Consider the following 23,798-nt stretch of genomic DNA (forward strand, 5'->3'; position numbering starts at 1 on the left):
CAAAGGAGAAAAAACAAGATTTGGATTTACAGGGGAGTGTGTCAGATGCCAGGACTAACAGCACCATCTCCCTGGCAGCACAGGCACATGACAGGGGGGAGGAAGGAGCCCTCACACCCCTGGTTGTGGGCTGGCAGGGCCCCCAGAATACCCCCAGAAGCCCTGGCAGAGCACAGAAACCAGAGCAGGTGGTTCCTCCAGTGGGAATGGCTTTTTTCCTGGCCATTTTGCTAACTGTTGGAGTCAGGCAATGGAAGGAGGCACACAGGAAGCGAGACCATGCAGCTGTAAATTCTATCAAGTATAACGATGCTTTTTAAAGCATATTTTCTTGATTTCCCTCCCAAGGGACCAAACCCAAAAGATGGTTCTGTTTGATCTTTAGGTAACCCAGAAACAAAGTGTTTCCCAAACAAATAATCACATTGCAGTCTGACACTGGTCATTATTACAAAAGAGCATTTTATTTCTGTTTTTTCTGGGTGTACTATATGGCAATGTAACACTATGCAGGTCTATTATCATATTAAGATTCTTGCTACAGAATTAAGTTTGTCCATTTGGTCAAATCTCAAAGTTTTTTCTTGGCATTCCTACAGGACTCGTTACCACTTCAGCACATGAATTATTGACGTGCCAGAAAAGTGATGTAAGACTTGGAGCAGGCGCTTTCCAATCAGAATTTGCAAAAGTTGTTGGGCTGGCTGGGTGAACAGGGTCAGCACAAATATCCGTTCTAATTTTGACAAAGTGGGAGATACAGATCTCCAGATTTTGATCACAAAGTAGATTTGCTTGTCAGGCTCAATGTACTGTGAAGGTTGTCTTCTTATTTTTGATGCAATCTTTGTCATCTCTAATTCTGTTACCAAGGAAGATTTTATTACTTTTGAGCAATAATGAAAAAATGCCTTGCTTAATTTCTGAAACTGTCATACTTGTTAGGCACCTGATTAATATAAGTAGTTATATAAACTCTTTGTATACATACAAACCATGCTAAAGTATTGTCCACAAAACGTCCATCCATTTTAAGTCAAATACTATTGGTCACAGAAAAGTCTAGTATGAATCGCATGTGAATATACATATGAGCAGTACATGATTCACTGAGTAAATATGGCACTTTTACATATTTTCCTGGATGTTACAGAGAATTAGGAAACAATCTTCCCTCAGCTGACTCATTTCTAAGTTACTGTAATATGGGTTTGGAAAATACACCCCAGAATAGACAGTAAGAAGTTTAGAAAAAGTCAACAGTGCAGCTACCTGAGTTTGTTTCATTAAGAAATTAACAGTAATGTGATATTTTATCATCCACTGTGAGCCTGAGGGTTGTCTACTCACAAAAGCCAAGCTGCCTAACCCTGCTATACATAAAACAGCACAGTTCTCCAAGCACATGGCTCGGCAAGATGATGAACTGACCTAACATTTCCAAAGGGACTTGCCCCACCTTCTCCTTGTACAGACCCCAGCTGCAGAGTCCAGTCCCCTTGTTACTCCCATCCTAGTGTCCACCCAATACTTCAGAGAGCTGATCCAACAGAAAATTAGTCCCTTTTTCAGTCTGGCATAGTTTTCTGCTGGCTTAAAGAGTTGATTTGTCCTGTGGAGGGATCAGACCAGCACCAGACCTGTAAAGGTACATGAGAAGCAGCTGGAATGTGTTGGCAGGAATAGGCAGCATGGCAGGAGGAGGGAGCTGCCCCTTTTTGGTGACAGTGAGATGTCAGACTGACCAAGCTGTCTCAGCTCACCAAACCCTTGGAGAAGATACAGTTATTAGTGAAAGTGCTTAGACCGGTATAGTTTATTCCTAGCAAAGTGAATAAAGATATGCCAGCACAAGGCACTTTATACTCATGTAACTGTGTCCACATGAGGGGTTGCACTGGTATAAATATAATCAGTAATAAACAAAACCCCACATCCCCTAGGTGATGTATTTACAAAGATGGCATAGAACACATCTCCAACCTTCAGTTATGAGGTGTGCATAACTTCCATTCAGAAACCAGACCACAAACTACACATGAAACAACATTAGACACAAAATAAATTAGGGATTTAGAATGCTACATCTAGGAATATAAAGACTTTTAAAAAAACTTTGTATGTAATCCCATATTTAAAATCTAAGTAAGAGAACTATACAGCTCCACCAATTACCTGGACATTTCAAACAGTTTACATTCATTGGGGACAACAGCACTTTGGTTTACATAATTAGGTTAATATGAGCAATGAAATGTTTCTCTTCCTCACATTACATGAAAGTGAAATACATTTAGAATATATATACTGCCAAGCTGTTCCAGTAAGTGCATTCCACACACGAGTAAGGGCAGATCTTGCAATAGCTACAGCAATTATAGGTCTTCAATAGAACTAAATCAAACCCCTTTAAAAAAGCTTGATTTGATTCCTTCATGCCTGACCCATTTTTGATTAATCACATGGATCTTCTCCAGAGCATAGCCAAGCGCAAAAAATAAGTCTGACCTGGTACTGGGGCAAGCTCACCCACCAAACTGCACAGCACACCCTGGATTAATGAGGAAGTTCTCATTGTAGTTTGTCTCCCCAACTTTGTAAGTCATACTCTTAAACCAACTGTGCGCTTTTGTACCAAGCTCAAGAACTCAGATTAACTGTAGCTCAAAACACACAATGGCAGCTAAAAAACATTCAAGAGCAACCAATCTGACAACTGTCAAATATTTTACATAAATTTAAACAATCGGCAATTCGTCCTCTGCAATTTATGAACAGCACTGCCTCCTAGAGAAATAAGGACTTATTCCTAGATATTCTTGTGAAACGTTTATCAAGTGCCTGCATCTGACTCAAAGATGTGTTGTCGGATACAATGAAGAGATCTCCTCCCAGCAAAATATTTTACTACTTTTGATTAGCTTAAATTAGCTTGCGAGCAGCACAACCCTTTAAAACCTGACTAAAAGAAATCAAATGGCTGGATTAAGTAAACAGCTGAACATGGCTTCAGAGGATAAAGTTCCCAACCTGATGCACAATCATCAGAGATTACACTATTTTAAAAAGCAAACTTCCAACTGTAGGATTTCCAATTTAATTCCTCTCTGGGAGACGAAAACATAGCCTTCATCACTGTCCTTGGGTATGCTGGGTAGGCTGAGACTTGTGAGAAATTACTGTATTCATTTAATCACATTTTTGCAAATCTGCAAATGTTCCTGTTCTGAGCTTGGCTTTATGCTACCCAGCCTAAATCAAGGAGCACATTAGGGGCTATTTCCTTGTCAGGAGCTTTATAAACCAAGTATGACTGCGCTTTTCCTGGATCCCATTTCTAGAAGGTGACAAGCAATTTGGTGGGGAAGTGGGCTGAGGGGGCAGAGAGCACTTTCTCTCTTGCAGCACTGGTGTTTAAGGGAGGATGGGGGTTTTTCAAGCTGGCATTTCACCTTGTTGAGTCAACATTTCCAATACAGTGAGTTCATTGCACCCCTTCCACTCAAGCTAGTAGGAAATGGGCAGCCACACCCCTTTGCACTGTTGGGAAAACCTTCAATGTGAGTCACTTTGGTCCTGGTTCCACTGTGAACTGTGACCATACTCTTCCTACACCAGAGAGGAAATAGCAGTGAGTGAATGGGCAGCCAGACTGAATTGCCCATAGGCCCTGAAGGAGTTCTGCATGCTCCCTCTCACCTATTAAAATACATAAAGAACCTTTTCTACTTGCTTTGACCATCTGAGAAAACCCTGCTGTAAGTAGGAACAGATTGTCAGGCTAGATTTGATCTTCTTCGATGTTGAACACCTTCTACTGCCACTGAAGAAAAGAGGAAACAAAGGCATTCAACACCTGCAGCACCACCTGTTGAAGACCACGTCCTAAGGGACTAACAATAACTAGGAAGACAATACAATCATCTATTACAAACTATGTAACCCAAAGCATACATCTTAAACACAGTTTCCCTGGTGGGATTAGAAAACGGAAAGAAAAACCAGCAGACAAAAACATTTGCTTTTACCAGTAAAAATTAACTTACAGATGCCCTTCTTCTGAGGGCAAAACAAACTTAAAAATATCTTAAAACAGTGAAAAAATATGAGAAAATTTTATTTAAAAATATATGTACTCCTTACTCCAAATTTGTTTGTACAGAAAGGATTTGAAAAGAAAAAATAACAACAAATCAAATGCATATTTGGAGCATTCTCTAGAGCGTTTTGGTAGAAGAGTTATTTCTGTCAAACTGAGCAAGAAGTTATTCAGCTTTCATTTGCTCCCTGACATCAGAAGGCAAAGTTTCAAACAAGTTGTCCTCTACAGTGAAACCAGTCCTTTTCAGAGCTCTACACTCACCGAGCTCAGGTGGGAGGATTTCAAAGTGATTGCCTTTAATATCCAAGTAGGAAAGCAGTGTCAAATTACCAATTTTAGGCGAAAGGACTGACAAGTTATTTTTCCCAATTTTCAACGTCTTAAGTTTTTTGCAAAAGTACAGTTCATCTGGCACACTTTCCACTTTGTTGCAAGTAATGGAAAAGTATTGTAAACTCTGCAGAACTCCTATTTCAGGTGGGATAAAGCGAATGTCATTGTAAGACAAATCCAAATATCTGATTTTGTTGCATAGGAATAGGTGGGACGGAAGAACCTCTATTTTGTTATGGCTGAAGGAAAGCCGCTCTAGACTAGTGAGTTTCTTTATATGCTCTGGGATGTAGGTTATGCTGTTGTACCACAGCTTTAGAATTGTCAATTTTCGCAGATGTTGAAAACTTACTATTTCTTCAATGGATTTGAGGTTGTTTTCCTTTAGATCCAATTCCTGAAGACTGAGAAGGCTGAAGACTGCATGAGGGATGCGCTCTAAATCACAATGAACCAATTCCAGCTGTGTCAGGTTGACCATCTTCTTCAGGTTGTTGAGCATCACTAACTTACTGCCATCATTATGAATACACAGTTTTTGCAGGTGACTTGAAACATCAACTGCAGATTGTGGGATTTTGGACAAATTACTTTTTATGTGAAGAACTTTTAGGCTTTTTAGCTCCCGAAAAGACTCCAGTGTAATGTTTTTAGAAATATCGTGACTTAGGGAGCCAATTAAATAGAGCTCTTCCAAATTTCTGAGGCCATACATCCAATGTGGAAGTTCTCTGATGTCATCAAACTTGACGCTCAAGATCTTGAGATTCTCCTTCAGAAAAGCCAAGGCGGCACTGTGGATCTTCACAGAGCACTGGTGCAATGAGAGCTCCTGGAGATTGTCCAACTGTGCAATGGTTGCTGGTATCATTACATTATTAATTATTTCAAGTTTTAAAGACTGCAGCTCAGTAATTTCAAACACTGTGTCTGGAAGTCCGGAAAGCATGAAAAGCTGTAGCTCCAAATGGCTGTGGGAGTTTGTCTGTAGCCTCTGCCGCAGTTTATCTGCAGTCCACTCATTGTTTAGGTTCAGCTGTTTCAGCTTATTTTCACTGACTTCAGACAGGAAGACAGCAAAGCGCTTGGAGTAGAGAGGATCATACTGATCGATCATATGAAGCATAAAAGCAAAGTCATTCTTGACATCTGGGATATCATCGATTCCTGTCTCCTGCCGAACATACTCAAAAGAATATTCTTTCAGTGAACGGTAGAACAACCAGTACAGCGTATAAAGGCATGTCAGGCCATAGATGCTTACAAAGCACAGGTAGCAGTAAGAAAGTTTAGAGAACAGATGTGCCATCGTGTGATTACAGCAAAAATTCTTGTATCCTGTCATGTCTTCAATATCAACGTTACAGACTACTGTAAAATTAACTTCTGAGACAAGTGCTGTGTTGTAAGCAATAATAATAAGGAATTTAATTACCTTAAGTACAGTCTGGCGAACGTACATGACATAGAGTATATCGCCCTCCTCAACATGCAGTCTAAATTTCTTCACCTTTTCAAACAGCGCTTTGGCCTGTTCACCTTCTTTTTTATCTAATGCCCCAGGTGTTCCTTTATCCACAACTAACTTCTCAGGGATTGATTTTAAAGACTGTGTCTTGACCAAAGTGCCTTCTGTGCTTGGCTGAGTAGTATTAGACTTGTTAATGTTGTTCTTCCTGTTATCCTTCTCTTCAGAGTCTTCCCCTGACACTTCGGATAAAGCTCTTGTTGTCCAGGGAGAATCAAAACATTTCCCAAGTATTGAAATGAAGTGTTCAATTTTGGAGCTTGATCCAGGGAATTTGAACCAGAAGTTACTACACAGCATGAAGACCAGTGTGTGTATAAGAACAAGGTAAGGGAAGTACTTGGCATACCAGTGCAGAGCCCGTTCATAGCACACCTGATTTATAAAGCTGTATTGCTGAAGGTCCAAATCAGTCTTGAGTCCTTTCATTTCAACCGTAGCCGGAGGGGTGGATGGCTTCGGTGGTGGAAGGGGGGTGGTATCTGGTACTGCGTTAAACACATTTGAACTATTAGATTGGTTCTGGCAAGGCTGGACGCGCTTTGGAAGGCATATTATCTTGTCTTGCATGACCTGGAACACACAAAAAGATATCTTTTGAACTGATGGACAGACAATGGTGGCAGCACCAATGGGTAGCTGTCCTTGGAGTACCTCCAGCTGCCAGGCATTTCTCCACACAGCCTGCCACTTGGCCCCACAGGCCATGCTATTATTGTTCTCAACAAGACTCTTGTTCCATATGCCAAGAACTAGGCCACACCTTTCTATCTATGATTAGCATTCCATAATTTGAATAAGAGGGCATTGAGACAATCCAGAAAAAGAAGAAATGTGGGGAATGCTTCCAGAAAAGACATGGGGTCTGCTGCTGTGCTCTGCTCTCCTCAGAGACAGACTGTTACTGCCAGGTGTATTCACCCTGCCTACATGATGTCCAGGGATAGCTTAGGCTTGACAGCAGCACAACTGCATTCATGTGGCTGTACTCTCCCACTGTGATGTCTTAACACACCAGAAATGGCTGACAAAGGGCTAACGTGAGCATATCTGTGCTGCACCATTATTAATCTTCAGTCTTAATAAAGACAGATAAGGACAGTCCTTTGATGGCATTTGTGTGTGCGTGGACATAAATTTTGTTTAGTTGCTTATACAAATACACAGAGTCCTCACAGAATCATAGAATGATCTGGGCTGGAAGGGTAAAGTTCAACTACTTCCAACACCCTGCAATGGGCAGAGACACCTTCCACTAGACAAGGCTGCTCAGAGCCCCATCCAGCCTGGTCTCGGACACTTCCAGGGACGCGGCATCCACAATTTCTCTGGGAACTTCAGCCTGTTTCACTGCCTCAACATCCTCACAGTGAAGAATTTCTTCCTAATATCAAATCTAAACCTACTCTCTTTCATATAAAAGCCCTTACTCCTTGTCCTATCACTACATGCCCTTGTCCAAAGTTCCTCTCTGTGGGGGGTTTCTGTAGGATGGACTACACACCTGCGGAAAAAAATCTAGCTCTGTTCTTGAGTCTGTCTATAAAAAAAAACAAACAAGTTTTCTTAATCCGGGATGGGCATCCATGTTGACAACCTGAGGTCAGAGTGCCTTTAAGGACCAATCACATTTGGTTTAATTTGGGGTAACAGTTCTGAGTTCAATGCAAGGCTCCCTGCATGTTTGAATTTCAAATGCTAATCCATGTGACAAACCAAGGAGCTCTCCTACTTGTCCTGAATTACTAACTGGGATTAGCCCCAACTAAGAATGCGTGTTTGACATCATGGTTGTTGAAAGCACTAAATATAAGGGATGCAACAAGAGCTACCAAAATCAGATGATCCTTGATGATCCACCCTAGTGTAGGGAGATGCTCAGGCAAGACGACATGTGCTTTTGACACATCAAAAACTTCTGTAGTTAATCTATGTCTGTAAACTGTCTGCTACTTTAGTACTGTCTGCTAACTCTTAGTTACGTCCTGGATTTATGCATCTCACAGTAAGTTGAAATAAAAACAGTTTGTCTATTATTTCAGTATTTCCACACATTATTTTCTGGTGTGCTTCCTCCAATCAAGCAGGTAAACTTAAAACAGATAACAGTTATAACAGATTTACTTTGTGTGGTTAAGCAAACATCTACTAATGCAAAATTCAGTTCTACATAAAGAGATTTTAAAATATGAGTGTTGTATCAACTGAAAATACTTGAGAATGGAGAATACAGGGAAAATTCAGTTGATTTCATGTGAAATTTGAGACATAGTATATCTAAATCCTAGGCCACGTAAGACAGCAAATTCCTCTGAAATAAGAGCTCTGTTAATGTGTCCCTTTAGCTCCATTTCAAAGTCATGCCAAGAAATGTGAAAACCATGTTTGAACCCAAACTGTAACTTTATATTTTTGTAGAGTCATCTCAAACAGTCTTTTTCATTTCTTTTCTGCTCTTGGCACTCCAGCAAAATGTAACTAATAGTGACTGACAGTAATGTCAATTGTTTATGTGTAAGCATCCTCAGAGACACTTTGGAATGGAAGAGACATAATATTAGCTGTGGGTGTTGTTAATAAAATCAGCACATTAATTTCAAATCTCTTTAGAGCATAAAGACAGAAATAATACTAACATTTGCCAAATAAAGAAAAACAGGAGCTCCAAAATTCCATTTTTTAAACTTTCAAACAGCAAAATGTAACAAATAAGAACTGAAGTTGATAATCTGTTTTGTTATGCCAAACTGAGGTGAAAACAGTGATCCAGACACCAGCCAAACCAACAGCTCTTATCTTAGTTGGCACAGTTCCATGGACTCTAGCGCAACTCTGCAGATTAACAACTGCTAAAAGTCTGGTCTGTGTTATTTGATGCTGCTACTTAAACAGCTTTAATCCTGGGACCAGCACATTTTTGCTTTGTTCATGTTGAGCCCCAGAGATAAAAGAAGATGGGACACCATCCTTCCAAGGCCCTTCCTCATTTGTGGAGTTCTTTCAGCAGCCCCCAGTGCACCCTCCAGACCTCTGTGCCCTTTGTTTTACCTGTAAGGTGCAGCCAAACACTCCGATCATCAGCATGGCCACCGAGAGATAGTCGGTGAACACATCCCACCAGGGCTTCAGCACCCGGAACGCTGGCTGCTGCTCCGAGAACTGCCGGAACTCCGTCACGGGAATCATCCTCCTAAAAAACAGCAACACCAGCTCAGTCTCCTGCAGCTCGGAGCCCTCACACTGCGGGAGCAGGGAAAAAACCTGCTCTGGAAATGGAACTCCCAGGATGTGGCACACAAGTTCCCAGCTACTGGCACCCCACCTCAGAAGTGGGATGCTGGTGCTGTCACTATACAGCTCCTGGAAGGGAGGAAGGGAGAGCCTGCAATCCCATCCATGCAGGCAGGCAAATCCTGCTCTCTGTTGACTCCAGCAATCTCTGATGGGTCAGTGAGGCCTTCTGCATCCTTGAAAACCAGCCCGTTCTGTAGATAGAGATGTTCAGCATCTTACACATTAGCCTTGTTCTCAAAGGTCTGGCTGAAATGGCCGTTCTGCATTCAAATTTCACACAGCTTTTTAGCTATGCACTTCAATTTTATTCATAGTGGCTTCAGGAATGCTTTGGAATATTTTTGTGCATACTCACTGCATCTTTAAATCTACTATATTTTGAATGCAAGTTCCTAAAGTGCTTTAGGTAACCAGAACTACAGCCAGATCAAGGGCTTTATCTTCACCTCAGATGTGTAGGCTTACATCATCACGTCCTCTGGAAAATCAGCTAACACATGAGCATGTACAGGCAAAGCAACTGATATTAAAGCCTACAGCATACTGTGTAGCTGAATTCCTGAGATCAAACCAGCACTGAAACTCCTTAGTAAGTTACACTGGAAAGATAAATTCAGATGGGAGTGTAACAAAAATACTCCCAAGGGCAATTAACAAAATTTGTCCATTAACTAACATCATAAATGCTCACCACAATCCGTTCATATCACAGTAACACTCAAAGTCTATAATCCTGATTCAGCTGCACACTGGGACCCATTAATGTGGGTTTGGTCACATCCACTTCTGGGCAGGCTTAGTGATAAGCACACTCTTGCCGAGAGGCTGCACAGGAACTGAGGGGATTCAGCTCATTCAGAGCCAGGGAAAAGGAAGGGAATGATTCAAGCCCTAATGGCTGCAATTCATTGCAAGCGTACAGCCATCCTAAGGATTAAGAACTGACCTCCACTAACTGGCCGTACTCATGTGGAAGGATGCTCACTTTGGCACCTTCTCAGGGACTGCTCTGTCTCTGCCTGCTCATCTGATCCTCAGGAGGTACTGCAGTCCCCAAAGGCATAAGGTGAAGTCTGCAAATGAACTTATGGTAGTGGCTAGGTGGGGCTTTGCAGCTGAGTAGCATAAAAACTTCTGTTCCTGGCTCCCCCTCTCCTTTTGCAACCCTTCCATGTTGCTTAAAGCACTACTTGGCCACAGAGGAGAATTGCTCTCTCAGCCTCCTGTCCTTCTAAAGTCTGTCCCCAGGACACAGGCTACAATGCCAGGTGAAACCATACACACCTCTTGCACAGCTGGCAATCCCCAAGAGGAGGCAGGCTGTCCTCCACAGCATTTTCAAATTAATAGACCATCAGTGAAAATGATGGCAATGCAAGCCTGCCTTCACACAGCCAGGTCGCAGGCTTGGCAGCATCCTTGCCAACAGGCCTGAATTGCTGCAGTGCTGGTGGAGGAATGCAGCATTCGTTATCAAACAGCAGGCAGCCAGGAACCACAATTCTGCTTTTTGTGTGCTTGTCTTGCTAATGTTAGCAGACATATCAGGGAAGATACACCTCTACAGCAGAGAACAGCTGGGGTGGCTGCTGGGACAGACCTTTGCTGCCTTTCAATCTTCTTTTATAAATACTGGTAGAAAAAGTGGATCTCATCAATTAGAAGTGCCCCATGCAGCTTTAAATACATGCCCAGCACTCCTTCAGCTAAACCTCTGCTGGCAGCTCCCAGTGGCACCTGAGCTGAAGCACATCATGCACAATCTCTCTTCCATTCCCACATGCATTTCACTGCCATTGGTAAGGAATTACCCTCCTCTTTTTCATTTCCATATAAAATGCAGGTGACTGAGTAGCTGCTGGTAAGCTTTGATTTTTTTTTAAGCATTGAAAAACTTAGAAAATTCTCAAAGGAATCCACTAATACAAATGGTAGCTAAGCAGTTGCCATGCAACAGTCCTGCTCAAGGTTTTTTAACACATATACTACTGTTGGCTCAGGTTTTGAGGCCAGCTGGCTGACTGGAACGCCATCAGTACACCCAAGAATACCTATCAACAGACCGCTTTAAAATCACAACATTTTCTTCCCACTCCTGCAATAATGCATTAGGAGTGCTTTTTCATATTCTGATGGCACAGCCCCTAGAAATCCTATTTGAAAGGTCTTTTTTCAAAAGGACAAACAGTTTGAGTGTCATGGAAAGACAGAATTATGTTGCCTGCAGTGAAGTTTCTTGACAAAACTCAAGTGCTCACATGCACGGAAACGTGTGGAGACCCAGGACTCGCTGGTTAGACACCCAAGCAACTGTGGATCTGAGCCACAGCCTTATGAAAGGCAGCAACATTGAATCAGGGGCTGTGCCTGACAGCAGATGGGACTGGAAACTATCTTGCAAACTACTGTGCAGGGACAGGTTTCAGACCAAAAAATCCTTTGGCTGTTGTTTTTTATAAGTTTCACTATGTATTTTTAGGGGTCGTTGTTGTACGATGTATTTGCTTTATTTCTCCTAAGTGATGTGTGGGGAATTTAGATGAAGGCAGATAGGTTCTGATACCACAAACACATGCTGCCCTGATCCCTTGTTCCCTTCAGAGGCTGTTGTTTGCATAGCGTGACTCCTCATTAGTGGAGTGCACATACTGTTACCCCAATTAATGGGCCAAGCAGAGGGAGAGCTGCACACAGAAAGCCCCTCTGAGCCATCCTAGAAAACCTGTCTCTGGGGGTGGAAGGTTTGCAGTCCAACACCAGACATCAAAACCTGTCTGCCTCTAATGTTTTCCTATACTGTTAAAAAAGGAACACAAACATTACTGAATGATGACAATAGTACCACACATAAAATAACAGTAAAAAACCCCAACAATCTCTACTGACAGACGATATTTTTTAGCTTTGGGAAAAAGACATTTGCGAGAAACTTTAAATGGCAATTGAATGTGACAAAGCAGGAAAACCATTTTCCAACACTCAGTGGTAGAACACTATTGCCTCTCCCCTGGCTGTATTAAGAATCAAGGAAAATGCTGGAAAGAATTGCAGAGCAGCCTAGGCTAACCAGCACTGCTGACATCTGCACACAGAACAAAATGACACCAAGTCACTTTTCATTTGTCTCCCACTTCCCTCTAGCTTTTTTTCCATTCTGGCTTCTCCAGGGATGGAAAAGACATCTATCAGCAGAAACTCGGACCTCAGGAAACACACAGGAGGTCCACCTGGCTCAGAGCAATCCTGAAAAATCCCTCTTGGCCATGTCCAAAGTCCAGCTCTTCCCCACTGCGACACCCAAAGGTGCGCCATTGCCAGACTCATTTATAATCACAGTCAATGCACAAAATAAAATGATTCAATCAATCGTCAATTTGAACAAATCAAGAGATGCTAAAAAGTCACACTGCAGTCCAAGTCACAGCACACCATTTACTGTAGGAAACCATCTCTGGGACAGCACAGCATACACTGCAGTTCCTTATCTCTCCTTGTAACAAGGAGTTCAACATTTCAGCTGGTGAAAACTAAGACTGCATTACGAATTTGTGTTCACTCACATTCAAAACGTTATTTAATTGCACAGTAAATTGGTGCCGAAATGTGGCATCTGACTTATTGTAAAATATTATTGTAACCTATTTCAGACTAGAGTTCTAAATATTGGATATTCTTTTCAATCAAAACTAGAACTTGTTCTTTTTTTTTTCTCTTGCATTTTTAATAATCCTCAGACCCTAGAGAAAATAAAATGGTACATGAGATAAATCCTCTGCTATTCAGCTACCAGAAGGAGACAAAATAAAACTTGGATTAAAAAATGTTGTACTGGCTGTTAAGCAGTGGGTAGAACAGAGCTGTGGGTTTGCCAGATTAAACAAAAAAAATAATATTAAAAAATCAATCAGGAAAAAGGAACAGTAACAAAAAAAATCCCAAAACAAACAAAAGGACAAAAAAACAACAACAACAAAAAAAAAAACAACAAAAAAGACAAACAAACAACCCAAAAACCACATCAACCAAAAATCCCACAAAAACACTGTCAGGGAGAGAATTCAGTGGCGATTTTTATTTTAAAATTTCAGATTTTCTAAGACATGTAGAGAACTTGGTGAGTGAAAATGAATATGTCATAATAAGATTAAATACTTGAATCCAGGTACATCCATCCATCCACTCCATCGGAAAACCCAACTAAAGGAATCAACTAATGCATAGGACATTAGGGGCGAGACCAAACAAATTAATGCGACTAAAAGAGCTAAGGAGAATAAATAGACTCAAGTCAGAGACCAAAGTGTTGGAACCAAATTAGACTTAATAAATCAACAGATTGAATCAAAGGCTGATTGTGAAACGCCGCACCGTGGAGCAAACCAGCCTCTCAGCAGTTGGTTTCTATCAGAGGGAATAAAGGAAAGCAGTGAGGGCAGTTTGGAAGTGACGATGGCTCTTGCCAGCGCGGCTGAAGAGAAAACCGAGGCACCGGGCAGTCCGCGTGATGTCCGCTGCAGGACACAAAGGAAATCAATCCATGAATTTCCTGCCCACCAGGAGCTCAAGAGGCGGCTCGGGCAGGCAGCCCGGGGCTGCGAGTGCCACCAGCCACAGCAGCCCCAGGGACCGGCGTGGCCGGCTGGCGCTGCTCACTGTCAGCGCACGGCCACAAAGCCCTGGGGACAAGCCTGGCCTTGCCTTGGTGCTTCCCAGGTAGGCACAGGGAGTCGCTCGGCACGGCTCCGAGCCCAGCGAGGTGCCGTGCCCTGCCTCGCAGCAGCACACAGGGGACCGCAGCCAGAGCCAGGACGCTCCGCGCCAGACGGGCAAACGCACGGGCGCAGGGAGGCTGACTCGCCCCCTCATGAAGCTGCACTCATCCTGTGTCTTGGGAGACTCTTCCCACAGCAAAAACATTAATGCTCAGAGAACCGCCCCTCTGGCAGAACCCTGCACAAAGCTGCCTTTGGCTCGCAGCACCTTGCAGGCCGCAGGCTCTTGCTAGGTGACGGCTGCTATTTTTAAGCGGATTCTCACAGAGTCCGTTCATTTCGTGGGGTGTAACCGCGCGGACTGGCGGCGGCCCCCCCTCAGGAGAATTAAAGGGTCACGCTGCCGCACCTCAGCTCTCAAGGCACAGCCTGCAGAGACACGGCAAATGAAAGCAGCACAGTGAGAAAAACAAAGGGAATACCCGGGAGGCTCCGCGTTTGTCTCACCCAGGCAGGGCTGGCGGCATGTGTCCCTCACTGAGGCAGAGCCTCAGCAGTTCCCCACCGTGACGAGCCGGCCTCCGGCTGCCTGGGCCGTGCTGTGGGGAGAGCTGCCGGCTGCTCTGCACCCTTCCCTGGGCACTGCTCGCTGTCACCCGCAGACAGCGGCCGCCCTCGGCCCTGGCTGTGGCCTCCCTGCCCAGCACAGCCCCAGAGCCTGTCTCCGTGCCCTGCTGACCCTCATGTGACACCGAAGTGGAGTCACTCCTGCATTACGTGCTCAGGCAGGAGACCAGGGCTTGCTAGAGCTGTGTTTGCCATGCTACAGGTGTTATTCACCAGCAGTCAAGCAAGCCCTTTGCTATTTAGTCCTTCCACTAGTGGTTACTCAATCATGTCACATGTATTGAAGCAATCAGTGTCATCCATTGCTTGTTTTGGGGGAACAACCAAAGCTGGGCACCAGAATCGGGGCCCCTAGATGCCAGACAGGCAACTACCATCCAGAAACTGCTGGTTTGGCGAGAGCAGGGTATGAATTATACACCAGAAGGAAAAAGGAGATGGAACATAGCTGGGGCACAAAAAAATAGTGATACTGACAGCTGGGAAGCACAAAAAGTTGGTGGGATTTCTTAAGCTGCCTAGAAAAGACGTTTAATTGCTTAGCCAGCTGACATTTAACCTCATTTCCCTGACATCCCATCAGTCCTCCTCAGATGCAGGATCAGCATCACCACCTCCCAAGAGTGGCACAGAGTTCACTCAAGCCCCAGGTGGAAGGGGAACAGCCCTGATCTCCACTAGGGAAGGAGCTTTCTTCTTGGCATGAGGACTCTTGGGCTAGAGCCTGCAGGACCACAGCTCCAGCCCAGCTGAGAATAACAGAAGGGTCAAAGCTCAGATGTCCTCAAGAGCAAATTCAGACTGGCACTGCTTGGTCCTTCACATCAGAGATCTACTGAAAGGAGAAAATGCTAGGTCAATCCTGCTCTCCTGTCTGTTTTAAACATACTGCCTGTTAGGATAAATTATGAAATGCCTTTTGGGAATAGCACTACAAGAAGGCCTCTGGGTAGGTTCCCATACATGATTTACTGCACATTCATCTTCATTAAAAGAACAGAGCACAGCTCGTATTTAACACAAAACAAACTTGTGACCTGGCAGCAGGGACTCAGCAGAGCCCAAGGGCTGTGGGCCACGTGTGCAGGGGCCGCACACCAGTGGATTTTCACCCAGGACAAGGCATTGCACACCCCAAACCCCACCATCCTTCATTGTAAACATTTATTACTCTGCGCAAATACCATAAAACCACTTTTCAAGTGGTTTGTGCTGTTTGGCCTTGGCTGCCATGGGCCAGGAGGTGAAGTTAAGCTGGAGTGTTTTTCAGCACAGAGCATGAGGCTGCACTGAAAAGCAGAATTTTGCATTCCTATTTTACCTGTTTTGGAACTGCATACTGAGACAGTTAAATAGGCACAAGAAAGGGAATTTTTCAGTCAGGTTGATGGTGACCTAGTCTCAAAGAGGATATTTAAACAAAATCACTGGTCTGTGCCCCCAGGGCTTAGGGCAACAGTCTCCTCTAGACAGCTGATAGACACAGCCTGGCATGAAAACAGCTAGGTTCTATCATCCATCATCTATTCTGTCAATTATAATTTTGCTAAATTTGTATTTTTAGGTGGGACTTGGTCCCCAAAACAACTATAAGGGAAAACCTGTAGAATTTAAAACAAAATCTGAACACAGATCTAGCCAGCAATTGTTCAAACCATTCTAGAAACAAGCTTAGAAAAACAAATTGGATGTGAGCCCTACAAAAATTGTGGTCTTTCTATTTAAAACTTTTCAGATCACCCATGCCCCAAAATTTGACCTGTCTATTGGGAACACAGTTTTTACTGCAGTGTGAACAGCTGCATATAGCTGGCTAATTTATAAACCTTTGAAAACTGTGGGTTTATGTCCTTTGATCTTAGCAGATGAGAGATCAGCTCACATCATTTTCAGCATGTACCCAGAAACCCCTCACAGCTCCTGGCACTGCCTATGCTGGCACCACAGATGACAGATAATTGACCTGCTTCACTTCATGACCTAACCAGGAGGACTAAAAGTAGATGCAGGGACAAGACACCAAGCCTGGGAAACAGAGATTAGACTAAAGGGGAAATATGATGATAAGGGCTGGAATTAGTAACTCCTAATTCCCAAGAGGTTTGTGTTCCATTCTTATCTGTGTATTCTCACACACATTGTACATGCAGTGAAATAATGTCTGAACTACCCTGACATTCAGTTTTGGTAATTATTTTGCTACATGTTTGCACTGACCAAAATGTCCAGCATTTTGGTACATGTAGGTGCTTGGTCAGTTCCGATACAACATACAATAAAACCTCTGCTACTTTTTGTATTTGCAGCATTTCAGGAGACCAGTCTCCCTACTAGGTTTTATTGCCATTGGTGTTTCCTGTAATATAAAATTTAATTTAAAAATAATTTTTAAAAAGGCATAAATGTTTTTTGTCTGGAAAAACTACTTTGAACGCTGGCTTGTGTTGCCACTGTTGGAAACATGATGGCTCCCTTTTTGTTCACTGACTGCAATGGAGACTTTCATAGGAAGAAATACCATCACTCTGAAGTAAGAAATACAAACAAATGATGCTGTTTCTCAAACATAAATCCCATGTAAAGGAACTGGAAAGACATTAAAAACAAACCATTTGCATCTAAACAGTTATTTTTAACAGTCCATGAGTTTACTGTATTTTCAAACAAATTCATGTCCTTGTGGCTGAAGCTGGTGAGGAAATGTGACCTGGAGGAACAACAGAGAGTGAGTCAGGAGTCCCCACTGGGACACGGACAGCCTGTGCACGTCACATCAACCCACCACTACATGCCACCACTTCTCCAGCTGCAAAACAGAAAGGTATCTGCTTTCTTTAGTACCTTTGGTGGGAAATATGAATGATTAGTACTACAAAACCATAACATTGCTTTTTTCCAGTTTTCTGCAATGCCTGAACCCAAACTGATAGCATGTCAAAACTCCCCTGAAAAGCCACTGAAGTGACTTTGATTTCATACCACACATTACCAAAATTAAACATCACAGTTGGTATTAGTTTGCCAATCTGTGGAACAGACAAAATACAATTAACTCACAGAAGACATTATTCCAGTCCCCACGGTTTGGCGGTTCTACAAAAACGTGTGTCCTCTGTGGGACAGCTGTTCAGAGTAGGGAAGGGGTTTCATTTCCAGATGCATTGACTGGGGACAGCTAGGCTGTGCCACCTGAACTCCAGCAAGGTCCCAACCGACAACTGCAAAGCTGTGTTCCATTACATCACCTGCCAGAACCCAGCTTCCCCAGAGCCGCAGCTCCGCAGGACCACAGCCGTGGGCAGGACGCCAACAGGGATTTAGTGCTGGAGAGAACTGGAAAGGGTATTCAGCATGTTCCAGAAACATGCTGAATACCTAGTCCACTCTTTGCCCTCCAGGTTCCTGAGGCCCACACTGCAAGTATCCAGTGTACATTAGGTTTCAGCTGCCCATCTGCCCAACAGCCAGGAGGGAGTGTGGTGCATTCAGAGGCGGCAGTGAATCGCCCTGCTCTGCCCTTGATACCACCTGCTGTGGCAGTGGAAGCTCAAAGACCTGAACCCAGAACTTGGAGGAAACATAAGGATCGCAAAGAGGAGACGTAAAGGACATAAAGAGGAAGCAACTTTAATAAACTGCATTTCAAAATATATGTTGCAATTTCCACCTACATATACAGTAAGTGCTGCTTTGGCGATGAATCCCAGACAATAACCTTGTTGTTAGTTCAAACTGAGTCATAGCACTTTTTCATATATTACACACCAAAAAAACTTCCTATTGTCAGCAGCTCTTTGACTTCAACTTGGTTGGACTAAAGACAAAAAAATGTTCAGTGCAAGGTTCTGCCAGATAAAGTCTCAGTGAAATCAACAGGAGTTCTTTCCATACCAAGCACATGGGCCTGTGTGAAGACTTGGCTTTGCTGAGCTATTTCTCCAAATCTTAAGAAAAGTACACTCCACGCATTTCCATGTCAAAGACTACTTCAAAGGCAATACTTGCCATTTTTCAGCTCTGGGAGTAACATTCTTTGTTTATCAGGGCTATCACTCAAGATGCCTGCCCTCTTTCCAGAGCTGCAAAATGGTTTTAATGTGAGTGAAAACTTTTAACAGCAAACCAAAGCACCAAGCAAGTAACTATCCGGTAAGTGATATTTTAATATTCCTGAAATAAATCTAAACAACTGAGAAAATAAAATCACATCAAGTTTTAATCAAAGTTTTACCAGGTTTTCCACAAACACTATTTAACATACTCAGATAATGAAGACAGAAACAATGCTGTTAAAATGTCTCACAGCAGACAATATTACATGAATCAGTGCTATTCATCATCAAAGAAATAGGCGCCTGAGGCTAATACAAGTGCTCATATTTAAAAATGTTCAGCTGATATAATTAAAAATTAATTCCTAATTGGGACAGGAAACACAAAAGGTCTATTCTGAGTCTTAAGCAGCTCAACCATCTGACAAGTTAGTTAAAAACATTTTTTGCAGTGACTGAGCCAAAAACATTAAGGAATTCCTGTTTTCATGATTTGGGAGACTTTTTCATATAAAGAATCTTTTTTGCTCCCACTTGCATGTAACATGAAAGAGCCTTCTAAAACTTCATGACAGTTTCATAAAACATGGATCCCAAAACACCTTGATAAACATACAGGTATTCTCAGCCTGAAGGAACTGGTGGATTTTCTTCTCCTAAACCATCCTTTGTTACAAAAAACCCTGATGATAAAAATAAACTCATGGTCTCATCCATACTCCTGAAAGAGTAAGAAAGACTAAAATAGACAAATTCAAGCACATAAATTGCATGTGATTTACACACACCCAAAGAGATGCTACAGAATGAGAATTCGTATTCACATAGGATGACCTTTAAAGATTATGAACTGGAAAACCAGGACTACCTTCTCCACTGGACCTTTTCAGCACAGTGTCCATCCATAGACTACTATAGAGGGATTACCCCGACCTCATTCCACCAAAAAGTCTGTTGCTGCATAAGACAGAAAAAAAAGGCTGTTTCCGTCAAACCTAAACTGAGAGATAAAAACAGTTGCTGGGGGGGATTCTGACAACACTATAGCAGGTGTGTAAGTCGTTGAAATTATGTCATCATGGTTAAATGACTGCACAGACCAAATACACTTTTAGTCGCATTACACTTAAAAAGGGCTGTTCGGAGAGTACTGTCTGTGAACACTAGTGAAAAACTACCTAGCCCTGAGACACCTCATCAAACATCCACATCCGCGGGAAAATGTAATCTATAGTGGTCCTTCCTCAGAGCACCAAACCCTCTGACAGCAACCTGCAGTTCTGAGCTGTTGCATTCTGCTGCAAATGGCATGTGTATCAGGACCTTACAGTGCTGCACTCTCACGGCAGGGCTTGACCTCTGCTCTACTTCACCATATGCTCCAGAGCAAGCAATTAGTCCAAACTCCCACCTTCCTTTCAGTCATAGGTAAACAAAATTGAAAATGCTCTCAGCATGTTGGCAGTCTTATTGCTGGGTTGTTGAATTTAGGATTCCCATCAGTAAAAAGTCACCATGTACTGTTGCCAACGAAGGGAGATGTGCGCTAGCATCTCCATTTTCAGCAGACCACAGGTTAACCCAGGATCAGAAGTTGGTATAAAAGGCTGTATTCTGCTCACCTGGATGTCGATGGAAAAGTTAAAGTTTACTTTGACAGAGAGAAATAGATTTCTAATACTATGGTACAGAATCAAATGTTTTCACATGTTCTGGTTCAAAATCAGTGGATCTTTATACACTTGCCATAACAGCAGTGTTGGCAACTTGCCCTGGAGAACGGTGCCATCCTGTGCTTCAGGGGAGGCCTCTGTTTTACTTAAAAACTAAGAAAAAACATGCACTGTATCTTAAGGCAGGATTCTCCCAAACAAGTAAGAAATGTGTAAAGCACATGCATGGCATTATCCTACCTTTAAAAACTCTGACCAGATCAAACACCAGATTGTAAGTCAGACCTTCAAGGGAGAAGGAGACTGTACAGAAAGTCTGTACTGGAAAAATTCTGAATAAACCCTCCAGGTCCAAATGTATGACTCTCTGAATGATACAATCATAAAGTTTATGCTGCATCTGATTAGCTGCATGTGCCAGACACTAAAATGTAAAATGAACACAGTGACAGAAAGCTCATCTAGGATCTGATAGGTCAAAAGACAGCTCTTTGCCTGCCCAGGGATAGGAAGGCAGAAGGGCCTGCCCTGTGTTATGAATAAAAGCAATGGAACAAATTACATACACCAGGCCAAGAGGCTGAATCAAATCTAGTATCTTCCTAGCCAGAAAGAGGTCCTAGAAACACAAACCCAACAAAAGTCTCTGCACTATAGCTTGAATTTGCAACAGTTTTTGTTGCACGCAATCCCTGGGTAAACAGCTCAAGGATGAAGAGACTAAAGTTTCCATTATGTTGAGCATGTGAAATCCAACACTTGTTAACAGTCTTTTGACAAATCATTTTGGAAGGAGAATGGCTTCTTTGCTTTATTAAGTAAGGTTTTAAAGTATTTAGAAGGTTTCTTTTTCCTGAGGTCAATTGTTTCATTTTCAGTGTTTTCTTTATACAGCCAGCCCTCCCCTGAGCCCTTCACAGCTCTGACAATGAGGACAGCATCTTTCCACTAGGTTTCCTTAAAGAGGAAGAAACTATAAAATTAAACTCTAGCTCCTGTTATTGTGAATTGTTTGGATAATAATAGATTTTTTTTTTTTTTTAACTTCCCGTAGCTCTCAAAAAGCCTTGGTTGGGAAGTGCCTTTGTGGCGGTCAATATGGCCCACTTCAACCAGTTGCAACTGAGGTCAATGGACAATCAGGGGAACTGCTCCTCCCAGCACTCTGACCCAGTTCATTATTCGGGTCTCCCTGTGTAGTTCCTCTGGCGCTGAGGCCACCTGAGCATTGTTTAACGCTCCAGCCGGCCCTGCCCGGATGCTGCCCCCCTCCCCTCCTGGTCAGAGCTCCTTGCTGTGGGCCTCAAAAGCCAGATACCGAGGTGGGATGAGGCTGCCTCAGGAAATCAACTTCAACTGGCACAGGAACTGATTGCAAGATAGCACAAAGCACTGAGTGAGCACTTGTAAGGAGAATTTAGCAGTCTCTGATTTTGTTTTTCGCTGAAATCCAGCACTAGCCTTTTCCAGTACTGGGCATACAAAGCGAATAGATTTTTTTAGCCTTTCCATCAAAAAGCTTATTTCTAAAACTGCTCACCAGAGTAAATAATAACAAATAAAGCACAGAGAATGTTATACTGTGGCAAAACCTCTAGCAGGGCCTGTCAGTATTCAGACTGGAAGAAAACAGCAGCATGGCTGCCACAAATTTAGCAAACTCAGAAAGTAACTGGAAAAGGAAATGATTCAGAAACCACAGGTGCTCAGCACCAGGCTGCTGTGCCTTGCTGGCAGCCCTGGGACAGGGGCACTTGTGAGACAGCAGGAATACAAGGCCAGGTTAAAATCAGGGACCATCTCAGAACTGTGCTGAGCCCAGCTCTCCATGCCGATCTGCATCACAGGAGCAAACAGGTTTTACCAGGAGAAGAGTGAGCCCAGGGGAGTGCTACCCTCTTGACTGCTTTCATCATACCAAAAAGAAAAGTAAAAGCAGTTCTAATACACCCGGGGGCGGGGGGTGAGGGGTGAGGAGAAGGCAAGATGCATGATTGGTTGAATTGGGAAGGAAGATTTTAAAATTATTATTTATTTCCAATGTTGTCAAGTGTCTCTCCACTATCTTGCAAAGCACTTTTCTGCCTGTACAATCTTTCACAGCATCATTCAAACCTTCAGTGCTTTGTGGGAGCAAACGTTACACGGTTGTCTTCAAACAGCGCTGCTAATAATACTGAGTGTCTCGTCACAGGAAGTACTCACTCCAAAAATACAAAAAAAAAAAGGAAATAATTAAAAAGCCAAACCATAACTAACCTACTCATCTCAGCATTAAATTCCTTACTTTTAAACACTTTAACCCTCATGAAATTTGGTGGGATAAACTCAGTGCTCTTTCATAAGCCTCTCATTTTGCTTGGTCAACTCTTTCTAATGAACTGGACAAACTGCACTTGGGCAAAACTGCCCATCACTCTGCGACAAGGCAGAGCTGGTTTTAAACCGATTTAAAATCGGGATAATTTGTTGTCGTTTTTTTCAATCTCTTCAAAAACTGAGATACGGACGCCGGAGCCTCGCAGTGCCGCGGGGCTGCGCTCCCCTCCCGGCAGAGCCCCGCCAGGACCCTGCGAGGCTCGGAGAGGCTGCGCAGCCCCCGGGGAAGGACGGCGGAGGGACCGGCGGGCGCGGTGGCAGCGCGGCTGGACCGCCGCCTCCCAGCCCTGCTCGCATCCTCCCCGTAATGCTGGCTGCGCTGGGGCTTGTTTTCGGGGAAAATAAGGCCACGGGCTTTCCCCTTTTCCCCAAAGGCTTTCCCAAGCCGCCCGTTTCCACGGCGACTGTTTCCCACTAGTGCCCCCTCGGCGGCCCCGCTCCCGGGAAGCCCCGCTTGGCTCCGGGCCGCCGCCGTGCCGGGCACCCCCAGGGCTGCCCCGCCCGGCAGGGGATGCGGCGGGATGGATGGGGCGTGGGGGGCTCCGCGGCCGCTTCCCGGCGCCCCTCCGCGGGAGAGGAGCCGGCGGCGATCCTAGATAAAGTTTGGCTCCTCCGGCACCGCCGAGGGGCGGAGGCGGCACCGCCGGTGCCGCCGGCGGGCAAAGAGGGGCCCCGGCAGCCGCGAGCCGGGGCGGGGCGGGCCCGGTCTCTTCTCCCCGCGGGGGCGCAGCGCCGGGCCCTGCGGGGCGGCTCCGTCCCCGCGCGGCCCCCCGGGGCCCCCTCCCCGTGGCGATGCTCCGTCCCCGGCGCGGGCAGCGCAGCGCCCCGGGAGCGGCGGGCGCGGCAGCGCTTACCTGGCGCGCGGCCGGGCGGGCGGCTCGGGGTCACGGGCGGCGGCGGCCGGGCGGGAGCGCGAACATCCCGCGGCGCGGTGCGGGGCTCAGCGCGGCGGGCAGGGCCGGGCAGGGCCGGGCCGGGAGGCCGCCCGCAGCCGCGCTCCGCCCGCCGCCGCTCCGCCCCCGCCGCCGCGGGGCCACGTCTCCGGTCTGACGCACGCGGCGGGTGCCGGGGGGCGCCGGTTGGGCCGGGCCCGGCAGC

The 23,798-nt window shown here is 44.4% G+C and overlaps 1 protein-coding gene across 1 annotated transcript; it reads right to left on the minus strand.

The window, feature by feature from the left end:
* Window positions 1-445: 445 nt before the first annotated feature.
* On the minus strand, window positions 446-23,636 carry LRRC8C (leucine rich repeat containing 8 VRAC subunit C). Its single transcript, XM_066192507.1, has 3 exons — window positions 23,555-23,636; window positions 9,012-9,153; window positions 446-6,536 (listed from the first exon to the last, which is right to left on the minus strand). The coding sequence occupies exons 2-3, from the start codon at window positions 9,147-9,149 to the stop codon at window positions 4,266-4,268; spliced, it is 2,409 nt and encodes an 802-aa protein (XP_066048604.1). The 5' UTR covers window positions 9,150-9,153; window positions 23,555-23,636; the 3' UTR covers window positions 446-4,265.
* Window positions 23,637-23,798: the final 162 nt, after the last annotated feature.

The sequence above is a fragment of the Chamaea fasciata genome, unplaced genomic scaffold (genome assembly GCF_029207755.1).
Source record: "Chamaea fasciata isolate MVZ Bird 193981 ecotype frontalis unplaced genomic scaffold, bChaFas1.0.hap1 SCAF_10, whole genome shotgun sequence".
Classification (NCBI taxonomy): Eukaryota; Metazoa; Chordata; class Aves; order Passeriformes; family Sylviidae; genus Chamaea; species Chamaea fasciata.